The 25,712-nt window shown below is 38.5% G+C and overlaps 2 protein-coding genes across 2 annotated transcripts in view; both read left to right on the forward strand.

Annotated features, from left to right (window-relative positions):
* LOC133648412 (solute carrier family 35 member F1-like) overlaps nt 1-10,149 on the forward strand; it is a 56,166-nt gene extending 46,017 nt beyond the window's left edge. The window contains exons 6-8 of the mRNA XM_062044474.1: nt 4,226-4,278; nt 4,342-4,496; nt 6,447-10,149. Of these exons, the coding sequence (XP_061900458.1) occupies nt 4,226-4,278; nt 4,342-4,496; nt 6,447-6,680 (442 nt within the window). The 3' untranslated portion in view covers nt 6,681-10,149. The remainder of the gene's footprint in view (nt 1-4,225; nt 4,279-4,341; nt 4,497-6,446) is intronic.
* A 3,725-nt stretch (nt 10,150-13,874) lies between these two features.
* The window catches only part of LOC133648413 (serine incorporator 1-like), a 29,925-nt gene continuing 18,087 nt past the window's right edge, over nt 13,875-25,712 (forward strand). The window contains exons 1-3 of the mRNA XM_062044475.1: nt 13,875-14,025; nt 20,266-20,427; nt 22,356-22,549. Coding sequence (XP_061900459.1) covers nt 13,987-14,025; nt 20,266-20,427; nt 22,356-22,549 — 395 coding nt within the window. The 5' untranslated portion in view covers nt 13,875-13,986. The remainder of the gene's footprint in view (nt 14,026-20,265; nt 20,428-22,355; nt 22,550-25,712) is intronic.

The following is a 25,712-nucleotide window of genomic DNA, read 5'->3' on the forward strand; positions in this document are numbered from 1 at the left end:
AAGTTGCATAAAATAAATTAAAAATACAATATAAATAAGGCACTGCACAAAACAAGATATCAAACCAGTATGACTTTAACAACTATATTACAAAAAAAGGGGATCCAACAGAGTTCTCTATTTGTGCTTTTTAATATTGCATTAACTAGAATGACTTACAAATTACTGTACACCAGGGAGTACTGTAATTACCTAACGTTACATTATTATTTTCCATAACAATTTAGCCCCCTCCACAATATTAACCCGACGTTAAAACAGAACTAGCTATTTATTGATTAGGAATTGCCGAATCATGTAACATTAGCTTAATGCTAAAGGTTACTATCACATTCTGTAGCAGACAAATAATTTCATGTAGGCTAACGTTACCTACCTGCTACCTCTGTCTTTTTCTCGTTTCTCCTCCTCTTCTTTTCTATTTTTTCTTCCCTGGGCACCTGACAGTTTTGGCCGTTTTGACATCTTGCGTTGATTTTTTTATGTGGTGACGTCCAAAAAGAGTCATGATACGGGAAGGGAGGGGGCGCACTGTGCGGGGGGAGGGGGGTGTAATGTTGTAACAAATAATATTTCTATTAAATAGGCTTTACTTTGCATTTTAATTAACGTGGGATTATTTTATGTATTTAGAAATAATAGTACCAACTTTTTTATTTTTTTCCTCCAACATTTGTGGCACTGGCGTGGCGCCCCCTGATGGACGGCGCCCTTAGCATTTGCCTATACGGCCTATGCCACGGGCCGGCCCTGCGTCAGGGTGATATACTTCTAAGTCGAGGTATGATGAAGTGTGTGTGAACATTGATCATACGACCTTCCACACACAAGCAAAAAGATGGTTCTGTCTGGTGCCCTTGTGAACCATTTGCACAATAGGCTAGATCCAACTTGCATATGTATTAAGAAGGTGTGGTTATCTTTACTTCTGAGAGAATATAAGGTGGTTGTCGTGGCTCACTTTGGATTATATAGACCTTGTTTGTACAAGGGTGCGTACATTTTCGGGTACCCCAACTTTTAGATTATTTTGAGATACGAGCTGTCTCTCTGATTTTTGTTATGCTTAATGTTATTAATTTGAGTGATGAGCATTCCCGCAGCTGGTAGTAGTTGTCCACAGCCAGGGATCGACACAACCCTGCCATCCAACCACCAAAACTAACGTGAGTGCGAATGCCACCGCATCAGAAAAATACTGCATTTTTCAGCCTTTAAGGCGCACTTAAAATCCTTGAATTTTCTCAAAAATCGACAGTTTGCCTTATAACCCGGTGAGCCTAATATACGTATTATTTAGTTGTGCTTACTGACCTCAAAGCAATTCTATTTGGTACATGCTGTAATGATAAGTGTGACCGATAGAGATACGTATACACTGCAATATGATGGCAGTCACACACAAGATATGTGTAGACTGCAATATGACTCAAGTAAACAACACCAACATTTGATATGTTCCATTGAATATATAGAACATTACACACGGCGCTCAAAAATCTATCAAAATGTTTTCGTACGACTTTGGTAAGCTATGAAGCCGCACCGCCTGATGGATTGTACTGTGCTTCAACATACGAGTATTATTATGGTGTTTATAAGGTAAGACATATTATCTGGCATTTTGTTTCGCAATATTATCAAAAGCAACTTTTCTTACCTTTTGGTACCTGCTGATATGTATTTAGGATCTGCATAAGTCCTGAAAAATTGCGCACATCCATCTACGGTGGTGACACCATAGTTGACAAGCTTCTTCTTTTTCTCTATCTTCTTGTTATGGAGCATTCACCGTCCGCTGTTGCCATTTCTAATATAAAGTAGTGTAAAGTGCTTACTTATATCTGTCAGTAAACTCGCCATGAAAGCGCTAAAACATACCGGTATAGTGAGTTTACATTATTCACCCAAGGAACTTTAGTTCCGGTCGGACGGTTTTTCATGGGATACATTTCCGGACACATTGATTTAAGTTAAGTCTGAATGTCATTAAAACCGTTAGCTCCATCTTTTGACACTTCTACGTCAATTTTCGAGTACTCCAACTTTTAGAGTATTTGAGATACGAGCTGTCTCTCTGATTTTTGTCATGCTTATGTTGCGAGCATTAATTTGAGTGATGAGCATTTCCGCAGCTGCTAGTAGTTGTCCACAGCCCAAAGCCAGAGATCGCCACAGCCCTGCCATCCGATCACCAATACTGACAACGAGAGTGCGAAGGTCACCTCATCAGAAAAATACTGCATTTTTCGGACTCTAAGGCACACTTAAAATCCTTAAATTTTCTCTAAAATCGACAGTGCACCTTATAACTCGGTGCACATAATGTACGTATTATTTAGTTGTGCATACTGACCTCAAAGCAATTCTATTTGGATCATGCTGTAATGACTATGTCGTCTGCTTCCTCTCCTGCACGCTAAGTTGTTTTAGGGCAGGATTTTGGATATCTGCACATCAACTGTTTGACTGTTTTTATTTCTTGCGCAAAACAAATCAGGAACGACAATGTGTAACATATTAACTCTTCATTGCTCAAACTGTTTTGTTTCTTGTGTAAACGAAACAAGAACAGCAACGTCTAACAATATACAGTATAGGTCAAAAGTTTGCACACACCTCATTTCAATGTGTTTTCTTTATTTTCATGACTACTACATTGTAGATTGTCACTGAAGGCATCAAAACTATGACACCTGTGAAGTGAAAACCATTTCAGGTGACTACCTCTTGAAGCTCATCGACAGAATGCCAAGAGTGCAAAGGGTGGCTATTTTGAAGAAACTACAGTATAAAACATGTTTTCAGTTATTTCACTTTTCTTTTGTTAAGTACATAACTCCACATGTGTTCATTCATAGTTTTGATGCCTTCAGTGACAATCTACAATGTAAATAGTCTCTAAAATAAAGAAAACACATTGAATGAGAACGTGCACGTGTCCAAACTTTTGGCCTGTACTGTATATTAATTCTTTACTGCTCAAACGCTCACAACTTAAAGCATACCAAAAGCCCAGAGGCAGTTGATATCTAAAACTACTCATGAATAAGTGTAAGTTAAGGCACCACTGTACATGAAAAATCCTCGTTTGCCCTTGCACACACGTGGTTGGGGGTGTGGTTAGGAGGGGAGGAGTATATTTACAGCTAGAATTCACCAACTCGAGTATTTCATATATATTTCATATATATATATATATATATATATATATATATATATATATATATATATATATATATATATATATATATATATATATATATATATATATATATATTTTTTTTTTTTTTTAATTTTTATTTTTTTTTATTTTATTTTTTTTTTTTTTAATTTTTTTTTTTTATTATACATATAAATAAAAGAAATACTTGAATTTCAGTGTTCCGGAGGCTATCCAGTAGATGGCAGTATTGCCCTATTTAAGAGTGTCACAACATTGCTGTTTACGGCAGACGAACTGCTTTACGGTAGACGAAAACATGACTGCTGTTGTTGTGTGTTGTTACCGCGCTGGGAGGACGTTAATGAAACTGCCTAACAATAAACCCACATAAGAAACCAAGAACTCGCCCTCGATCATTCTACAGTTATAACGTGATTGGGCAGGCACACTGTTTATATCGTGGGAAAGCAGACGTGAAAACAGACTGTCGCCGCTGTCCCCACTCAGGTCCGCATGGAGCTGGAGGCCATGCCCCCTCCAGCTCCATGCTGAATTCCAGCTCCGGCTGAATTCCGGGAGATTTTCGGGAGAAAATTTCTTCCGGGAGGTTTTTGGGAGAGGCGCTGAATTATGGGAGTCTCCCGGAAAATCCTGGAGGGTTGGCAAGTATGTAAGTCGCACTGTCGAGTTTTGAGAAAATTAGAGGATTTTAAGTGCGCCTTATAGTCCGAAAAATACGGTACATGAAAAATCCCCGTTTAAATAAGGCGTTCCGCATCAGGTTTGCCCTTGCACACACAGTATTAGGAGATCACCTGCAACACGCCCACTAATAGTATGTGCAATGTTATAGTTTGTGCACGCTATTTAGCACTTGTTATTTGGATCTTAGAAGATCAGGCTCAATGTGTTGAGATATAAGAACTCAAAATCTGCAGGAACATATACAAATGGTACATATTACTTAGATTACATGTATCCAAAAGTATACCTTCAAATTAGACATGTATCCCTCATCCATTTCATTATTTAAGGAATGTGGACTTTCTGTTGTTGCAGGGCCATCATGGAGCACAAGGAGCTACTGAGGGTACGGTGGGACTGGCAGTTAGGTGAGTGCCACCACAGAATGAGGTGTAGGTGTGTGTAGGTGAATAAAGAGCTCCTTTGTGCAGGTCTTCTCTACGTGGGCTTTAGTGTCTTCATGTTCAGCCTGTACAGTTTAATGCCACTAGTGATGAAGAGGACCAGTGCCACCTCAGTCAACCTCTCTCTCCTCACGGCTGACCTGTACAGTCTCTTCTGTGGGCTCTTCCTCTTTCATTACAAGGTAGCGTCCATTGTCAGGTTACAGCAGCACATAAGAGGATGACCTCCACCTAAACAGTCGCCAAAGTAACTCCCACTTGAAATACTTGATTCATCCACAAGTCAAGTTCAGCAGCTTTTGTAACAGAGATAGAATAAAATGCATGGTCATGGTTTATTTGTTAGACTTATCTAATGTTTCATAGCTTCTGTCAGCATTGTATTGAGTCTTGCATTTTGTTCTGTTCGGTATTGTTCTACTTGCCTCAGTGAAGACCTCGTCTTTAGAGGCTGACGAAAGATAGCTGTGATGGCCGATGAATCGGATGTTTTTCTTCACGTAAAGTCTTGATCGCTCTGTAATTTTTCTTTAAAGGACTCGTTTTCTTGTGAGTAGAGAGGGTCCAACACTGTGTTCTGCAATTATTCCCTGCCTGTTTCGGCATTTCCAACAATATAAATGTCTGCGAGCTGACTACCTGGGTCTGCTGATAGGTTTTTAGACATATTGCGATTTTCTTGGTCGTCTATCTGTGGTTATGGTCATCTATTTGGTTCAATAGAAGTTTGGTTTTGGAAATAGGGTCTATGATCTGGCCAACACTCTGCACCTGTATGACATCCTGCCTGTACTTCTTTCAGAAAACAATATAATCAGTAAGATTCCACAGCTTAGAACGAGGGTGCATTCATGATGTTTTACTGCAAGTGTGTAAGTGAACGACTGAGAGGCACACAGTCTTGTGTTAAAGGAAAAGTAAAATAGTTCATTGCTTTGACAAAAAGGTTTTTCCAATGACTCTGCTCCATGAGAATGAGTCACGCTCCAGTGTTGTCCCTAAGCATTATCAGTTTGTCATTGATGCTGACTGAAGAAAACAGGGTCTCCAATTCTTCTCTTCGCTGTCAGGAATGGTAAAGGTGGTAGGTACCTAATTTACCAATCTGTAGTGGGAGATGTAAGGACATTAGTTGGTCCTGTACATCTTTAAGAAGGCCGTCCAGTGTGTGTAAAATGTTATGCATTACAGCAAAGCCAAATGGCACCTTTCGACATTCATCACTACCACTGCCACGGCAGTAGAAGGTGTAATGGAGGCCAGCCGGTATTGCTGGGCAAGCGTAAGTCTTAAAAGTTCACACTAGACACCAAGTTTTTTTAAGCCCAAGCTTTAGCGCTATCAAACTCTCATTCGGCAGACTCAGGTTCGAGCAAAGGGCAAGGGCTGGACCCGGCAGGTTACAAAGGCAAGATCAAAAGGCCTGGAGATTGTTTGGGCGCAAAGGAAAGCTTTAAGCCTGAAAAAAAAAGTTGATGAAGAAAGATAACAGACTGTTTGAATACAGGCAACCAACACAGAAAGACATAGGGACTAAGCTAACCATATCAGAAATGAAGCACCTTATCATACTACCCTGTTCCGGCATATTAAAGATCCTGTCCAAAGGGCAAGAGATACTGACAAGAAGCTCTGATAGGACCCGTATGACTCTATCCAATACGATCCCAATGACTCTGTACCAGTCGCACGTATGACCAGTCTGTATGTTCAGTTTAAGTGGTTTCCCTTCCATTGGCACGCGCCGCTAGCTGTATCGTTTAAGGCTAAAGCTTTATGGTAACAGGGTCCCATGATCATTTGAAATGTACTGGCCCGACAAGGACAGTTCACATAGTGGTGGAAAGCAGCCAGTGAGTAGTGCGGTTGAAATCCCAGGAGATTAACACGAGAGCCTCAAGGTTTCGTTTGTAATTTAGTTGTGGAGGACATCAAACGCTGCCTGGGATGTAAACAATGATCACAATGGCATGACCACACTCTCTGGGCAAGTAGAAGAGACATTACAACACGGACGTGTGATAAAAGGAGAAACTAGAGTATTTTGTGAATCCGACTGAGTGCATATGATTGGCAGTGTGGCACGGTTAAGTGTTATTTTTTTTGTAATCGGCTTTACTTGTGTCTTGCAGTTCTCTTGCCTCTACTTGTTATCGTTCTTCATCATCATCTTGGGCCTCGTGGTTTATTCGTCCGCATCTCCCTACATGGTCCAGGACCCTCGTGTCTACAAGCAATTCAGGAACACATTCAACCAGTCGGCCAGAGACCCACCCCAGCCTAGTCATAGAGTCATGGAACCCTCCGTGACCTACACCAGCCTGGACCTGGAGTCAGGAGAGGAGTCAAGTTTACGTGTCATTTAAAATGGCAATGCTTTTATTTTATTATTTTTTTACTGTGAGAGCCTAGTGCTGTTTTCATCCAAAGTTTTGCATAAAGATCCGCCTCCAGTCTGCTGAGCAGGAAAACCCTGTGATCATTGACTATATGGGGGATCCAGGTATTGAGTGGCCTAAGATTTAGCTCTGTGTCCAAGTTATCAAGAGAATGTTCCTACTGTAAGAATTAAGTGAGTCAGTGTTATAAACCAGGACTAACCACTACCCTAGTGATTGTAAATGAATACAAAATTGTATACAGTGGAGAAAACAAGTATTTTTATACCATGTTTTTCTAAGTTTACCCCTTACAAATATATTAAGCAGTCCACTATTTTTTATTGTAGCTTTATTATAACTGAGTGAGACATAAGGTCAAATAAATCCAGAAGAAATACATTGAATAAAACTTGTAACTTAATGTGTATTTGTTTGAGTCAAATAAGTACAAAACCCGAAACCAGTGAAGTTGGTAAATAAAAACAGAATACAATGATTTGCAAATTATTTTCAACTTATATTCAATTGAATAGACTGCAAAGACAAGATATTTAATGTTCGAACTGAGAAAACTTTTTTTTTTGCAAATCATTAACTTAGAATTTAATGGCAGCAACACATTGCAAAACATTTGGCACAGGGGCATTTTTGCCACTGTGTTACACGGCCTTTCCTTTTAACAACACTCAGTAAACATTTGGGAACTAAGGAGACCTATTTTTGAAGCTTTTCAGGTAGAATTATTACCCATTCTTGCTTGATGTAAAGCTTAAGTTGTTCAACAGTCCAGGGTCTTCGTTGTCGTATTTTAGGCTTCATAATGCGCCACACATTTTCAATGGGAGACAGGTCTAGACTACAGGCAGGCCAATCTCGTACCCACACTCTTTTATTACAAAGCCACGCTGTTGTAATACGTGCAAAATGTGGCTTGGCATTGTCTTGCTGAAATAAGCAGGGGCGTCCATGAAAAAGACGTTGCTTGGATGGCAACCAAAACTTGTATGTACCTTTCAGCATTAATGGTGCCTTTACGTTACCCATGCCTTGGGCACTAATACACCCCCATACCATCACAGATGCTGGCTTTTGAACTTTGCGCCTATAACAGTCCGGATGGTTCCTTTCCTCTTTTGTCCGGAGGACACAACGTCCACAGTTTCCAAAAACAAATTCAAATGTGGACTCGTCAGACCACAGAACACTTTTCCACTTTGCATCAGTCCATTTAGGATGAGCTCAGGCTCAGCGAAGCCGGCGACGTTTCTGGGTGTTGTTGATAAATGGCTTTCGCTTTGCATAGTAGAGTTTTAACTTGCACTTACGGATGTAGCGACGGAATGTAGTTACTGACAGTGGTTTTCTGAAGCGTTCTTGAGCCCATGTGGTGATATCCTTTACACCCTGATGTCTCTTTTTGATGCAGTACCGCCTGAGGGATCGAAGGTCACGGGCATTGCGCTTACGTGCAGTGATTTCTCCAGATTCTCTGAACCTTTTGCTGATCTTATGGACCGTAGATGGTGAAATCCCAAAATTCCGTGCAATAGCTCGTTGAGAAATGTTGTTCTTAAACTGTTGGACAATTTGCTCACGCTTTTGTTCACAAAGTGGTGACCCTCGCCCCATCCTTGTTTGTGAATGACTGAGCATTTCATGGAATCTGCTTTTGTACCCAATCATGGCACCCACCTGTTCCCAATTAGCCTGTTCACCCGTGAGATGTTCCAAATAACTGTTTGATGAGCATTCCTCAACTTTCTCAGTCCTTTTTGCCACTTGTGCCAGCTTTTTTTAAACATGTTGCAGGCATCAAATTCCAAATGAGCTATTTGCAAAAAATAACAAAGTTTACCAGTTCGAACGGTAAATATCTTGTCTTTGCAGTCTATTCAATTGAATATAGGTTGAAAGGGATTTGCAAATCATTGTATTCTGTTTTTATTTACGATTTACACAACGTGCCAACTTCACTGGTTTTGGGGTTTGTACTTGATCCCCTACCAGCCAGCAAACGTTTTGACCCCACACAGGGTCTGTATATTTATAAAACACACTAACAAATCCTGTCACTTTAAGAAAGTACTCCTATTCTCAACTCATGATCTGTAGAAAATACACAGAAACATTCTTCATTCAAACCTCTCGGCAAGACCAAAGAGCTGTCCTCAGGGCAAGGTTGTAGACCTGTGCAAGACTAGAATGGACCACAAGAGAGCGTTAACAAGAAGCTAGGCCGCAGAGCCCGCGAGGTCCCCCTGCTCAAGACGACATGTACATTCTGAAGTTTGACAATCAACACCTGAATGACCCACAGAAGAGTGTGGTCACGAATCGGCAAAGTGGAAGTGTTTGTCATCAAGTGGACTGGACATGTTTGCAGAGAAATGCTGAATATTAATCCAACAACAACGTCATTACTGGCAAACATTCTACTTTGTAATGTTTTTCTCACCCAAATCCCTCTTGACATGTGTGCAACACTGCTGACCAACTACAAGAAACTACAACAATACATTACTAGGACAATAAACTACAATACACAACTACAACTACTAGAAACTTCTAACAAGGATTAAAAAAAATTCAAATGTTTATTTCATGTTTTTTTGTAGCATTTTGTCTGTTCAAATAAAACTACATATTGAAATCCTGTACTCTTCTTATCTTTGTAAAGGGTAAACTTAACTTACATCAAAGGGGATGACATTTTTTTTATTTTCCACACTGAATATGTTACAGTAATTTTCTATTTCTTTTTATCTCTCTCCAGACTATTTGGGCCGTGAACTCGTTAGTATATGAAATATTGAAATGGATCCTTGATGTGTTTTTTTAGTCACTGGCTGAAATATTACATTACATACAAAAGTAACCAATTACGGAAGACATGAACTACTTACTTCTACGAAGGAGAAGTCTTCAGCTGTATATGACATTGCATTCATTCATTTCAACTTGATATTTTGGTTGTATACAAAACCCAAAACCAGTGACGTTGGCACGTTATCGTAAATAAAAACAGAATACAATTTGCAAATCCTTTTCAACCTATATTCAATTGAATAGACTGCAAAGACAAGATACTTAACCTTCGAACTGTTACAACAGCGTGGCTTCATAGTAAAAGAGTGCGGCCTGCCTGTAGTCCAGACCTGCCTCCCTGAAAATGTGAAAATATGAAGCCTAAAATACCACAACGGAGACTACGGACTGTTGAACAACTTAAGCTGTACATCAAGCAAGAATGGGAAAGATTTCTACCTGAAAAGCTTCAAAAATGGGTCTCCTCAGTTCCCAAACGTTTACTGAGTGTTGTTAAAAGGAAAGGCCATGCAACACAGTGGTAAAAATGCCCCTGTGCCAACTTTTCTGCAATGTGCCATTAAATTCAAATTTAATGATTATTTACAAAAAAAATTTTGTTTCTCAGTTCGAACATTTAATATCTTGTCTTTGCAGTCTATTCAATTGAATATAAGTTGAAAAGGATTTGCAAGTCATTGTATTCTGTTTTTATTTACGAGTTACACAACATGCCAACTTCACTGGTTTTGGGTTTTGTATATTAAATGTTGCTACTAAAACATGAAAAAAAGAAAAAAAAAGAAATTGCGTTTGGTTTAGATATTGGTAGTAAAAACAGCATCTAGAATTTCCTCCAAAATCCAAATTAAAGAGTAATTAATAGTAAAGTACTAAAAAAGTGGTAAATGTTAAGAACAGTAAGAAAATTAGTTAAACAGAATCGATACCTTGTGCCTGGAAATGATACAATAAATTGGACAAACAAAAGAAGTTGAGGTGCATTTTTATTGAAATAAGAGATGAATGTCCAAAGTCATTTTGCAGTCCCCAGCAGAATACTACAAAGAAAAGAAAAAATACACTACATCGGACTATTTGTGGCTTTGGCATTCCTTCCTAGAATATTAGTGGATTTTTTTTGTTTTATTTTAATATTTGAAAAAAAAAAATTATGATAGCGCTATCTACAGGGGGAAAACTGCTGCAACTCTATATCCAGCATATGGCGCTGCCTCACAAGTCAATTCACTCAACATTTTCCAGCAGGAAGATACCTGTATTTTTTGTTAGTCCCTGTCTGAAATTGTTTCCCAATGTGTCAAACTGAATTCTAAATGTTTTTAAAAAGTTTGGGTGCGTCCATTATTTGCAGTTTTTCACCATTTGCAGGCCGTCTTGGAATATAACCCCAGTAAATAGTGAGCATCGACTGGACGGACAAAAAGTTGAAATGTTGAATGTTAAAAGATCCCACACTACAGTGGGACATCTCTGCGCTGCTGACCCGTCTCCGCTCGGGATGGTTTCCTGTTGGCCCCGCTGTGGACTGGACTCCCGCTGATGTGTTGGATCCACTGTGGACTGGACTTTCACAATGTTATGTCAGACCCACTCGACATCCGTTGCTTTCGGTCTCCCCTAGAGGGGGGGGGGGGGTTACCCACATATGCGGTCCTCTCCAAGGTTTCTCATAGTCATTCACCGACGTCCCACTGGGGTGAGTTTTTCCTTGCCCGTATGTGGGCTCTGTACCGAGGATGTCGTTGTGGCTTGTACAGCCCTTTGAGACACTTGTGATTTAGGGCTATATAAATAAACATTGATTGATTGATTGATACTACAAACTGCAGTATCACACAGAAGTACCCTCACATTTTAGAAAGCATTTATTATCTTCTTATAAGGGAATTGCACTTTTGGGGGGGGAATCTTGCCTATCATTCACAATCCCTACGTGAGACAAGAACACATGTCTTTCTTTTTGCATGCATTCTAATTGGTAATATACGGCAAGTATACTGAACAAAAATATATGAGGAGGAAGGATAGAAAAGCAGCTAGTATCTGGTGTGACCACCATTTGCCTCACTCAGTGCAACACACCTCCTTCACGTATAGTTGATCAGGTTGTTGATTGTGGACTGTAGAATGTTGGTTCACTCCTCTTCAATGGCTATGCCAAGTTGCTGGATATTGGCAGGAACTGGAATGCACTGTTGTATATGCCGATCCACAACATCTTGAACGTGCTCAATGGGTGACGTGTCCTGTGAGTATGCTTGTCATGTAAGAACTGGGATGTTTTCTGCTTCTAGGAAATATGTACAGATCCTTGCAGACTTCCACAAAAGGTTTCTTGATAAGTCCTGTAGACCGCCAGGAGTCGTCAGTTTAGAATGGAGGTACAGTTGTACCTCACCTAACGAGCGCAACTGGTTTTATAACCGGGCCAGTAACTAAAACACCCGTATATCAAATCAGACCTGCCCATTGAAATGAATTGAAACCAAATGTATCCATGCTTGGCCCTCCCAAAACAGCACAATTTTAAACACTTTCTTTTCAAGTTACAGTACAACTCAGTAAATTTGCTTGATCCCTGATCATTCTACTTCTTCCCGCTTGATAGAGTATCCATCCCATCCATTTTCTACCGCTTGTCCCTTTTCGGGGTCGCGGGGGGTGCTGGAGCCTATCTCAGCTGCATTCGGGCGGTAGGCGGGGTACACCCTGGACAAGTCACCACCTCATCACAGGGCCAACACAGATAGACAGACAACATTCACTCACATTCACACACTAGGGCCAATTTAGTGTTGCCAATCAACCTATCCCCAGGTGCATGTCTTTGGAGGTGGGAGGAAGCCGGAGTACCCGGAGGGAACCCATGCAGTCACGGAGAGAACATGCAAACTCCACACAGAAAGATCCAGAGCCCAGGATTGAACTCAGGACTACTCAGGACCTTCGTATTGTGAGGCACATGCACTAACCCCTGTGCCACCGGGCTGCCCTTGATAGAGTATGCCATACCAATTTGCAATATACAGTACTGTATCTCTGTATCTTGCAAAATGTAGCTCTATGGCAGGCCTGGGCAATTATTTTGCCTCAGGGGGCCAAATTTAGAGAAAAAAATGTGTCTGGGGGCCGGTATATCTATTTAGGAACACTAATACAAAACCTCACAATGTCTTGATTGAATGCTAAAAACATTATGACACACCGCCTTAAAAAAACAAAATGGAATTTTTATTTTTTTTACTGAATGAGACACCCAGAATGTACATGAAAATAAAGAATGTGGGATTTACAATATTAACTATGAATGATAAAACACTGAATATTGACAACATATGAAAATCACACCCCCTCTCTGTCGACATATTCTACAATCAAGCAAATCGCAACAAACACAGCGAAATATGAATGCAAAGGGTAAAAAAAACTACTGTATCTGAAATATCTGATATATCACTAAGCTTTAGAACTTTGTTGTAAAAATCTCCTTCCACGTCTGTCCCTGACACCCACATTTCAGGCCTGCCGCTCTGGAAACACTCTGTGGAAACGCTCCCAACCCACACTGCTTGGTGCCTCGTCTGAGCTGCTGTGACTTAGATTACCATAGTAACTAATTAGATTACCATAGTAACTAGTATATCATGCAAAAGCGCAGATTCCAACCATTGAAATACTTTGTATAGTTCAAGACTTACGGTCACTTGAAAACATCACTGCACATCGTAATGGCAGCTACAGTTTCCATCTTAAAGATCTAAAATAATTATTTGGGAATGTCCGTCGGGCCAGGTTGAAAAGCTTAACGGGCCTTAATTTGCCCAGGTCTGCTCTATAGTCAGCTCGCTCGCCTCTACACACCGACAAACTGGGTTCGCACCTGCTTGGAGCAGAAAGAAAGGAGAGTACACAATCGTTACACGAAGCAGTGGAATCATTGCATTTAGCCGTCAAAATCGTGGGCCCCTGATGGGTGGAGGCCCCATTGGGTAGAGGGGCATTAAGGCTTTTTATTGATTGATTGGAAATTTTATTAGTAGATTGCACAGTACAGTACATATTCTGTACAATTGTCCACTAAATGGTAACACCCGATTCCCGAATAAGTTTTTCAACTTGTTTAAGTCGGGGTCCACGTTAATCAATTCATGGGGGCAATGGTCTTTGCAATAAGTCAGTCTTGACTTTTCACAACAGCTCTAATATGACTCCATCACCCTCTTTTGGTGTCATTTTACTTGATCATATTATTGCCTTAATTGTGTATATAAACGTCAATGGCGACACGTGTAGTAGTTTTTTTGTCCTGCGGGGGGCAGTAACACAACGGCAGGTTAGTTCATGGGCAGACCCTGCGTCGTACCACAGAAGAAAAACAAGACTCGATCCATCCTCCATCTTGTGTTTGGAATCTCACAAAAACATCTCAGAAAGCAACAAAACATCGCAAGCGTCACCCATCATGGGAGCCGTTCTGGGCTTGTGCTCCATGGCGAGCTGGGTGAGTAGCATTTGCTTTTATGAAGGACGACATTATTGTCAACGTTATTGTTATTGTGTTATGCGCGACCATGACTGCGCAATAACGACAAAGACGTAAGGCCGTGTGATGTTACTGTGACGCAGATCAACAACATCTTATCTAAGTCGTCCATTTTTAAATGTATATTACTTTAGCCTAACTGAAACATGCAATTGTTTTAACTTTATGGTCCATTTACTCCCATTTTATGTCGTAGTCATTTCCCGTTTGGACCAAACATTAGTGCTAAACATTATCGTATCTTGTAATTGTGGTCGTTTTCCTTGTTGAATGCTAAACATCAACGACATAAATTAAATAGCTGCAACAGTCAGGACCTACTCGCCTCTTTAGCATTAACAACGTACTAATATTAACATAAACAACCTATGTTATTAACCCTGTGTGACCTTGTCTACATTGATAGTCATTGGTTGTCAAACTTTTTTCACCAAGTACCACTAAAAAGCTTAGCTCTCCAAGAACCACCATATTGAAAATACAGTATGGTAGTAGGCCTAAGTATTCATAATAAGTAGGGACGTCCGATAATGGCTTTTTGCCGATATTCCGATATTGTCCAACTCTTTAATTACCGATACCGATACAGTGTTTCCCATGAACTGCCAAGATACCTGTGGCGGTGGGGGCGTGGGTAAGGGCGTGGTCACCATGACATCATCGTAATTTGCATAATTTACTACAATGATATGATTTTCTCTAAAAAGGCTAAAAAAATGTATACTTACTAATTAATAATAACAGTTTTGTTTTAAACGTCCATCCATCCATCCATCCAACCATCCATTTTACAATATAATTACAACACTTTATGTACATATTTATATACAGATTTGAACAATAAGTTATTCACTGAAATATATTTATTAATTGTGGTTCTTACAAAAAATACATCTTATAAAAATATAAAAGCTAAAATGTCTCTTAAAGCTCTGCCCCTTTAATTAGTGAATACTAAATAATTTAACTTTAGCCTACTACTACAACCATATTATTTACCAGCATAACATAAAGTGAAACAGAGGCAGAGGTGTCCTGCCACAGTCAGTAACAAATAAACAGAAAACAGTAGTGGTGGTAGATAGACACAAAGCTTCATCAAACATCTGGTCCACTGAACAAAGAGCTCCATAAATCTTGATCCTACACTTCTCTTTTGTAAAGTAAATCTGAACAGCCGATATGGGCATCTACATCAACTATATGATTTGCCTGAGAAGCTGGAAAGGACAAAAATATATATATATATATATATATATATATATATATATATATTTTTGTGGCGGCCTTAATTCTTTCGTGGCGGGCTGCCACAAATAAATGAATGTGTGGGAAACACTGCGATATCAACCGATACCGACATCAACCGATATATGCAGTCGTGGAATTAACACATTATTATGCCTAATTTGGACAACCAGGTATGGTGAAGATAAAGTACTTTTTTAAAAAAAATTCATAAATTAAGATAAATAAATTAAAAACATTTTCTTGAATACAAAAGAAAGTAAAACAATATAAAAACAGTTACGTAGAAACTAGTAATTAATGAAAATTAGTAAAATTAACTGTTAAAGGTTTGTACTATTAGTGGACCAGCAGCACGCACAATCATGTGTGCTTACGGACTGTATCCCTTGCAGACTGTATTGATATATATTGATATATAATGTAGGAACCAGCATAGTAATAATGAAATAGTAATAAGAAACAACCCTTTTGTGTGAATGAGTGTAAATGGGGGGGGGGGGGGGGGGGTTTGGGTTGGTGCACTAATTGTAAGTGTATCTTGTGTTTTTTATGTTGATTTAATAAAAAAACAAAAGAAAAAAAAACAAAACATACCGATAATTTCCAATATTACATTTTAACGCATTTATCGGCCGATAATATCAGCAGGCCGATATTATCGGACATCTCTAATAATAAGCAAGACAAATGTGTTATTTAACAAGTATTATTAATATGTATGACCACTGTAACATTACAAACAGTTTCAACAGTAACACTATGTTTGAATATAGGAAAACAAAACCACGTAATTAGATGAGTCTTTGGCGTACCACTAGATGGTGCCTGCGTACCATTAGTGGTACAGGTGTCCCAGTTTAAGGCCCTTTCTACACTAAGCCGGCTACGGTTATCCAGGGTAAAGCCCACCTAACCTTATCCGTGTCCACACACACACAATGGTCGTTCAAGATCCCTTCTCCCCCTCCGTCAGCCGGCGCAACGCGACCTAGTACGCATGCGCGTACTGAAATGCACACGTCATAGTCACCCCCAGTGTTGCTTTGTGTGCAAGTTCTTAAATTAAATTGAACTTATCTGAACAATATCCAGTGTTGTAGTATTTCAATTAACTGGAATCCAGTGTGCTGTGTGGCCCTAGTGTAGTGAATCACACATGAGCCATCATAAATTCATCAAATCTTTATTGGACATGAAAGTACACAATGTGACAAAGAACATTTGACAACAATCAATCTAGGAATCTAGATATCTGGTCAGGACACTCCTCACTCTTTTGCCTTCACATTCATTGTCCATTCGTTTTTTGGTGACTTTATATACTCTGGACCTAGACGTTGAGTCCGTGACATACATGGTGGACAATAACTGATACAGTCTGCTTTGCCTGTCCAAATGCATTCAATGTTTTCCGTAGTCTTCCCTCGATGCCCAGGTAATACAAAGCACACGCTACCTTTTTTATCACATCCACAGTAGCCCGCATTCTTGTTGATTCTCCTTCGACAAATGGACAAAGTTTTTCGGTAAGTAGAATCACAGCTGACCTCGACATTGGAAAGTTCTTTTGCCGTCTGAGAAGTGTTATCTGAAATAGCTGCAGTCGCTTTCTCTTAAGGTATTCATGTGTGATTTCCACAAGCGTCTGTACATGTAGAAGAATGAGAAACACGGGCATGTCTGGATGACTCGCCTCCATATTTCCAGTGGTTAGCTCAGAGTTACGAAACCGCTTTATTATGAAGCTGGCTGTGGCGCGTTCTTTCTGACTTCACTTCCTGTGTGGTGTCACTTCCTCTCCGAACTCGGTTTGTAAACGATCAATGAGTCCATACAAAGTTAAGAGCCGGAGATTCAAGAAATACACGGAGCACTTACCCGTGTAAAAAATTATCCGAGGGGAACCTTAAACGCTGGTTTAGTGTGGCTGAAACGGGGCTTAGGCTAAATAATTATTCGTTTAACTTTAAGGGGTTATCCGGCTTAGTGTAGACATAGCCTAAGTATTCATTGTAAGCAAGGCAGAGGTGTTATTTAACAAGTATAATTAATTTGTTTGGCCACTTTTACATTAGAAACAGTTTGAACAGTAACACTGTTTGAGTATAGGAAAATAAAACAATGTAATTAAATGATTCTTTGGCGTACCACTAGAGCAGGGGTCGGCAACCCAAAATGAAAGAGCCATATTGGACCAAAAATATAAAAAACAAATCTGTCTGGAGCCGCAAAAAATGAAAAGCCGCATATAAGTCTTATAATGAAGGCAACACATGACGTAAGTGTATATATTCGCTATAATAGCCTATTATCAAAATGACTGTGTCACAGGCTGAAGCAAATCTTCGTTGACAGAAATGTTGAAATGTAATAGTTATTCTACACATTTTTACAACATTAGAAACCATTAGTAAATCAGAGGCTGCTCAGAAGGTGAGATAACTAACTCCTGGAAATTACTGGCTTTTAATGGCCAAAGGCATAGATAGATGTGTGTGTCCATGTTAAAGGAAATGGCAGGCTGTCTCTTTTAATAGATTTATTATAATCTTTGGCAAGCTAGGTAATGTTTGCTGTGGTCTGGAACATCATGGAAATGTTTGCTGTGGTCTGGAACAACATGGCACACAAACAACAATCTGAAATGCAGCCAATATTACATACAGAATGTGTCATGAGACATGCACATCTAAATTATATACAAAGAGGATAAACGCAAATGATATTAAATGAGCTCAAATATACCTACAAATGAGGCATGATGATGCAATTTGTACATACAGGTAACCTTGTATTAGCATGTATTAGCTTGCAGTCATGCACTGATCAAATATGCCTGATTAGCATTACAACAAGTCAACATCAACAAAGCGCACATTTGTGCATTCACGCACCGTATTAAACATTTGGTGGACAAAATGAGACAAAGAATGAGTGGAAGATTTTTCATGTAAACTGTCGCGTCACAGTCCACACTGTGGTGGTGGGTTCAAGAACCGCCGAAATTAGTAGGAAAAAACGGTGTTCACCAAATACTGTCATCAGGTATAGATATATTAAACAGTGGGCTTTCTAGCAATTGAGAAGGTTTGTGTCATTTTTGTTCTCAAACAAAAAACATACTAAAACAAAAAAAATATTTTTCCCCCGTCTTTTTCCATTTTCAATCCTTTTTTAAAAATGTTCCAGGGAGCCACTAGGGTAGCACTAGTGAGCCACGGGTTGCTGACCCCCGCACTAGATGGTGCCCGCGTACCATTATTGGTACAGGTACCCAAGTTTAAGAATGACTGCCTTAAGTTATATAGCATTTAAAATGTACTGATATACATTAACAGTAATACAATCTTGGCATTTTAAATAGAGATCGACCGATATGTTTTTTCAGGCCTGATACTGAATGTTATCAGTCAAGGAGCCCGATAACCGATATTTGGAGCCGATATTTGGAGTCAATATTCATTTGCGGTAGAAGTTATTTAAACATGAATAGTATATGCTACCAAAAAAAGGACAAGGCTCTAAATATATATACAGTATTTTTCGGACTATAAGTCGCAGTTTTTTTCATAGTTTGGCCGGGGGTGCGACTTATACTCAGGATCGACTTATGTGTGAAATTATTAACACATTACCGTAAAATATCAAATAATATTATTTAGCTCATTCACGTAAGAGACTAGACGTATAAGATTTCATCGGATTTAGCGATCAGGAGTGACAGATTGTTTGGTAAACGTATAGCATGTTCTATATGTTATAGTTATTTGAATGACTCTTACCATAATATGTTACGTTAACATACCAGGCACGTTCTCAGTTGGTTATTTATGCCTCGTATAATGTACACTTATTCAGCCTGTTGTTCACTATTTATTTATTTTAAATTGCCTTTCAAATGTCTATTCTAGGTGTTGGGTTTTATAAAATAAATTTCCTCAAAAAATGCGACTTATACTCCAGTGCGACTTGTATATGTTTTTTTCCTTCTTTATTATGCATTTTCGGCCGGTGCGATTTATACTCCGGAGCGACTTATACTCAGAAAAATACGGTATATATTTTTTTTACATTTTAAGGAAACTAATAGCAACAATGTTTTATGCGGTGCTAAAGTTGTGGTTAATTTAGCCCCATAAACATTAGGAGAATTCACAAACCCTTTTTATAAGTATCAACATTAGCATTTCAAAAATAGACATACAAAATGGAATCGGTAAAGGACAAAAACTGGATTTCCCGAAAAAAATTAGTTTTGAAACTAAGCAGAAGATATATACTGTGTATAAGCAACCAACACTGCACAAGGAAGATAAAGGGGCAAATGGGCTGGTGCAGGAGCAGTGTTTATAACTATACATTACCAATTACTTTTTTTATGCTAAATACTGGTAGAATATTTGTATGTATTGTATCTGCTGATGTAGTCATGTTACAGTTGTTAAAAACAAAAAGACTGATACTGATAAAAAGAGGCTTACACCTATACATGTCAAAATGCCAAATATCAGTGCAGATAATTGGTCAATCTTTGATTTTAAATGTGCTAATATTAACATGAATGACTTACTTTCGTTTTTTCACCTTTTCTGAGCTAATTTAAACATTAATTACATCTTGGTATTTGAAATGTGTTAACATACTGTAGATAGATACATATACATACATACAAACATACATACATACAGTACATACTCATTGATTACATCTTCTTGGTATTTGAAATGTGTTAACTAACATACTGTAGATATATTTACATACATTCTTTCTTTCATCAAAAATACCGACCATAGTAATAAAACGCACATGTAAAGTTTGAAATGTGTGAATAGTAACATGAATGGCATCATAATTGTGCTAATATTACCATAAATAATATATTGTAACTACTTTATCATTTTCAAATATGTTAATATTAACCTAATTGAGGTGGTGTGGCTTGCACAGATTCCTTGTTTGTGCGGCAGCGCCCCCTGCCTGCTGTGTCGCTGCTGTCCGAGTGGTAACAACTCAACGGTGACTCGCCTCATTTACGCCTTTTTCCTGCTGCTGGGAGTGGGCATCGCCTGCATCATGCTGATGCCAGGCATGGAGGAACACTTGAAGAAGGTAACAAAAGTGAACATTGAAAAGTTGTTGTCATTATGGCACACATTCTTTCCAGATTTATTTCCATGTTTGTGGACTTCAGGATGGTTCGACAACTGCCAAACACTTCTTTTCTAGCACACCCTGAAAACTGTTCATGACTTTTGTGGTAAAATGATGTCCCAAGCTCCTTAAAGTACCAGTATAATGAAAAAAACAAGCTGACTTAATGTTTAATTGTGTTGTTGTATCCATTAAACCATATCCAATTGTATTTCCAATCTGCAAAGTATGTGAAAATATTGTCTAAACAACACAAGATGCCACAACTTCATTTAGAATTTTCCGAATGTCTTTGGCAATTTCTGTAGATTCAAGGTTTGAGGACATCACGGGGGAACTTGTCTGCACTCTGACCATATCAGCAGATGAGTCATACTGGAAATATGCAAAACAATAGAAAGAGATGTGCTGTTTATCATTCACAATCCTTTTGTAAGACAAGGACACATGTTTTCCTTTTTTCTATGCATTTGAAATCGTAAATTAATGTAAAAAAGCCAGCTAACAATCGAGTTAATAGGGGTTCCTCTATTACGCCCACAAAGCCTTTTAAATAACCATTCAAAACTCACCCAAAATACTACATTTACATGTCTTGACCTGAATATTAACTAAATATTAACGCTATTGCCATAATAAGTGCTAACGCAGACAAACAATTTTTTTGCGGTGCATTAATAACAGCTAACTAGCGTATGCTGCTATATTGAACTGTCCGTTCTGCTACTGCTGGTGCTGCATTGCGTCACAACTGATGGAAGTTTATTCTAGATTATATATCATGCCTCTCATTTGAATAAAAGGAGGATTAAGCCATAAAACTAGAAGTTGTTCATCTGTGACATTCAATTTATACTTGGAGATGGAGACAAAGACACAACCACCAAAGACTGATGTGCAGGCAGCAACTTTTCCTTTTAACCCTCCATGTGGATTATGATTAATTGTCATCTAAACGAGAAGATATGAACATCCTATCAGTGGTCATCCCGATGAGAGCAGACATTGTGCAGTAAGTGATCTTTTTTGTTTGTTCGTAGTTTGTATTTCTTGTTCAGTACGAAGCAATAATGCTACATGATGTTTGGTATATCACGAAAGCTGGATTCGTTGAGCAGAGCTTCTAAAACTTGTAGCTTTTACTCCTTATATTCAACCTAAAAAATATAAGGTTCTGGATCATCATTTGTCCCATAGTAATCGTTGTTGGCTCTCACAAAGTCTGCATGATTTGCATTGTTGTTGATGGGGATGGGATATCTGGTTCCCACCTTTACGTCACGAATCACGTCATTGGCTTGTTCATTTGGCTTGGGAAACTGAGCTTTATACTATATTGATCATATCTATTTACTCGCCAACTTTGGAAGTCTAATGGTGTTATAAATCAGAAATATATGATAATAGCTTCAATATAGAGGCAACTTGTTTTTTTTATTCTACTGGTACTTTACTTTTGGGAACTAAAAAAACCCTGACTCTTTTCAGTAAGCTGAACCGGAGGGGTCTGCTTCTACAAGCATCCCATGCTTGTAGAAGGCATGAAAACAAACAAGAATGCCTGCACATTGTGTGAACTGCACTACTACACAGCTCATTTTCATTTTAGGTTGGCAAAATCACTCATATTCAAATTGTTATGATCTCAGGTTTTTGACAGTTGTGATACTGGTGTGGCCACAGTATCATCATCATCATCATCATCATCATCATCAATGGTCAGGGAGTTTGTGTGTTTGCTCAGACACATGAAAAATTGGGGGGGAATATTGCTGACCTGCAGTGTGAACTTGGCCTTAAAAGAGAGAATCATTACATGGAAGCTTTTCCTCCTTTACTCCGATTTCAACTGCATTGACATTTGTTGCGTTCATGTCTTCCTTTAGATTCCAGGATTCTGTGAGGGAGGAATGGGTTCATCCATTCCCGGAGTGGAAGGCCACGTGAACTGTGACGTGTTGGTCGGCTACAAGGCTGTGTACCGCATTTGCTTCGGAATGGCCATGTTTTTCCTTCTCTTTTCTCTGCTCATGATCAAAGTCAAGAGCAGCAAGGACCCTCGAGCTGCACTGCATAACGGGTGAGAACAAACACTGCAGCAAACATACATATTGACTAGGGATGTAACGATAAATGGTATTAATGGTAAAAGCGGTAAAAACCTGACTTATGATTACCGCTTTAAATTAAAATGATCATAAAAACGGGATTGCACTTTGATCAACTCACAGACCTGTTGATGCCAGCTCACTAGCTTAAACGCTAACATGAAAACAAGAGTCATTAACATATTTCCCAATTAAGAAACAACATACCCCAATCTAAACTTGTACAAACACATTGCTTTCTGAGCAACTAAGATATTAAACTTACATATTAAATCATTTTTTAATCTTGAAGTGCTACATTACACACCGGCTTTTAAAACAATAGAAGCTTAGCTATTAAAACAGATATAATACTTGGACTAAAAACTATCAATGAAGCATAGGAAAAACAAAACATGCAAAATAGTGGGTTTTCCAACAGTCTATCTACTTATTTTAGTTATTAAAGAAAAAAAATCTAGTCAAAAGATTTCAGTGTGTGTATACCGTATTTTTCGGAGCATAAGTCGCTCCGGAGTATAAGTCGCATGTGCCGAAAATGCATAATAAAGAAGGAAAAAAACATATATACGTCGCACTGGAGTATAAGTCGCATTTTAGGGGGAAATTTATTAGATAAAATCCAACACCAAGAATAGACATTTGAAAGGCAATTTAAAATAAATAAAGAGTAGTCAACAACAGGCTGAATAAGTGTACGTCAGGGGTGTCCAAAGTGCGGCCCGCAGCTAATTGTTTACCGGCCCGCCACACATTCTGGAAATGCTATTGCATTTTTAAATAATTTAAAAAAGTGGAATGAGGTGAAATCTCACGAGAGAAAATTGCAATGTTGATACAAAGCTCCCATGCAGGCTGTTTTTTTTCTTTTGTCTTTTTCTTTTTTTGCTATTGCTCCCCAAAAAAATTTGTTTTTCAAAAATGAATGTTATAATGAATTATTGGCCTATTCAAAGCTCCAATTACTTAAAATATTTCACTTTAAAATGTTTTTGTGGAAATAATTGCATATGTGGTTGTGGTATAAAAACAACGTTTTCTTTGACAAAAGAGCATAAAACAACCAAAATAATAGTTCAAACGTAAAATCGACAGATATATCTGAGGTTCATCTCGTAAGTTAAGTGTTGAAAGTAAAACAAATAATAATAAAAATGTATCACTTTATGAGTGGGGGACCTTTTAGATTCCAAAGATATTTAGTGGGATTGTATTTATCTTTTCACTGTGACTGATTACTCAGAAATAATAATAAATTTAAATCAATGGTGTCCTGCAATATTGATCTTTTGAGGAATCCAATTACTTCACATCAAACATTGCTTTCTGAATGTTTTGGGCTGTGGGGGAAATACTGCATATTTCAGTTTTACTATGAAAAACAAAGTTGTCTTTGACAGAAAATGCATTTTTTTTATTTTTTTTACTTTATATCAACCTGAAGTTGATATAGAGATGTACTGTAAGCGTTCCATTAAAAATTAAAATAATAATTTGACTTATTTTTAACATGTTAATGACGGAGACTTATGGTCCCCGGGAGCCCTAAAGGTAAAAACAAAACAAAAAATCCATATATTTTGTTATGGTTTGAAAATGAAAAATTTCAACGCGGCCTCATGCTTTAATTTTTCCGTGTGCGGCCCTCAGTGGAAAAAGTTTGGACACCCCTGGTGTACGTTATATGACGCATAAATAACCAACTGAGAACGTGCCTGGTATGTTAACGTAACATATTATGGTAAGAGTCATTCAAATAACTATAACATATAGAACATGCTATTTATTTGTATATATTTGTAATGTATGATTGTTTGCGTTTACCAAAGAATCTGTCACTCCTTATCGCTAAATCCGATGAAATCTTCTTCCTCAGTGTCGCTTCTAAACAACTCTGCCAACTCCAAAGGTAGACAATGCGCCGCTTCCTTCTATCGGTACGTCGCTTACGTCAGTCATTGTCAGTTGCAGTTCCAATTATTCCAGCCTTTCTGAATCCGGACAGGATGGTTTCGGTTGTCACTGAAGCCCATGCTTTGTCCATCCATCCAATGACATCCAGAAAAGTTGCATGGCGCATTCTCCCGGTTGCCGTGAAGCAACTAAAAAGACGCAACTGTACGGTTGACAAGCCTCTCCCGGCAGCACGTTGTTCAAGCACCCATTTGTGAATTTGTTCCTCGAGCTGTGGCCACCTAGCTTTTAGCCCGCGATTAGCTTTTTTAGTTTTCTTCATTTCAGTAATAGTAGCCTCCGCTTTTCGCCAGTCCTTTACAAGTTCCTCGTTTACTCCAAACTTTCTTTCTGCTGCTCGATTGCCGTTTCCTGCTGCATATTTCACTACTTCCAGCTTGTAACCTATATATATATATGTGTATATATATATGATTTCCTTTTGTTCAGCCCTTTGTTTTTATAAGTTACCGCCAATGTTGAAATGGTGGAAGTAGTACCGTAGCAGGTAGCATCTTCTTTTCCCACAATGCACTTCTGCCATGACCCGCCTCCGCCGAATTTTCATTGGTTGACAATTGCTGATATCCGGCTAGTCTCTTACGTGAATGAGATAAATAATATTATTTGATATTTTATGGTAATGTATTAATAATTTCACACATAAGTCGCTCCGGAGTATACGTCGCACCCCCGGCCAAACTATAAAAAAAACTGCGACTTATTGTCCGAAAAATACGGTCAGTACTTTTTGAGCACATTCAACAATATTGCAAAAATAATAACAGTGATAATTTTGGTCACGCTTACCGTGATATGACATTTTTATATTGTTACATCCTTAATATTGACATAAACTCGTATTGACATAAATCTTATATTCATTGGCGGCCTTAAATGGTTTATTTGAGCCCTACTTTTGATTGATTCATTGATATTGTTCATCTTCAATACTTAAAATTGTCTGCACAAGTTCTCTAATTTCCACGTGGCCAACATTCTAAATGCATGTTCAAATATATAAACATACACCCACACTAATATTTAGTAACCCTTAGCAAGTTTCACCTCTGCTTTATCAATACCTTTCTTTAATAATCATAAAAATTATGTTTGAATATTTGTCAACTCTTCTTGGCAGAGTTTGCTGGTTGGTTTCCTGGCATGGACCCAGCTTTTTAG

The sequence above is a fragment of the Entelurus aequoreus genome, linkage group LG04, assembly GCF_033978785.1.
Source record: "Entelurus aequoreus isolate RoL-2023_Sb linkage group LG04, RoL_Eaeq_v1.1, whole genome shotgun sequence".
NCBI lineage: Eukaryota > Metazoa > Chordata > Actinopteri > Syngnathiformes > Syngnathidae > Entelurus > Entelurus aequoreus.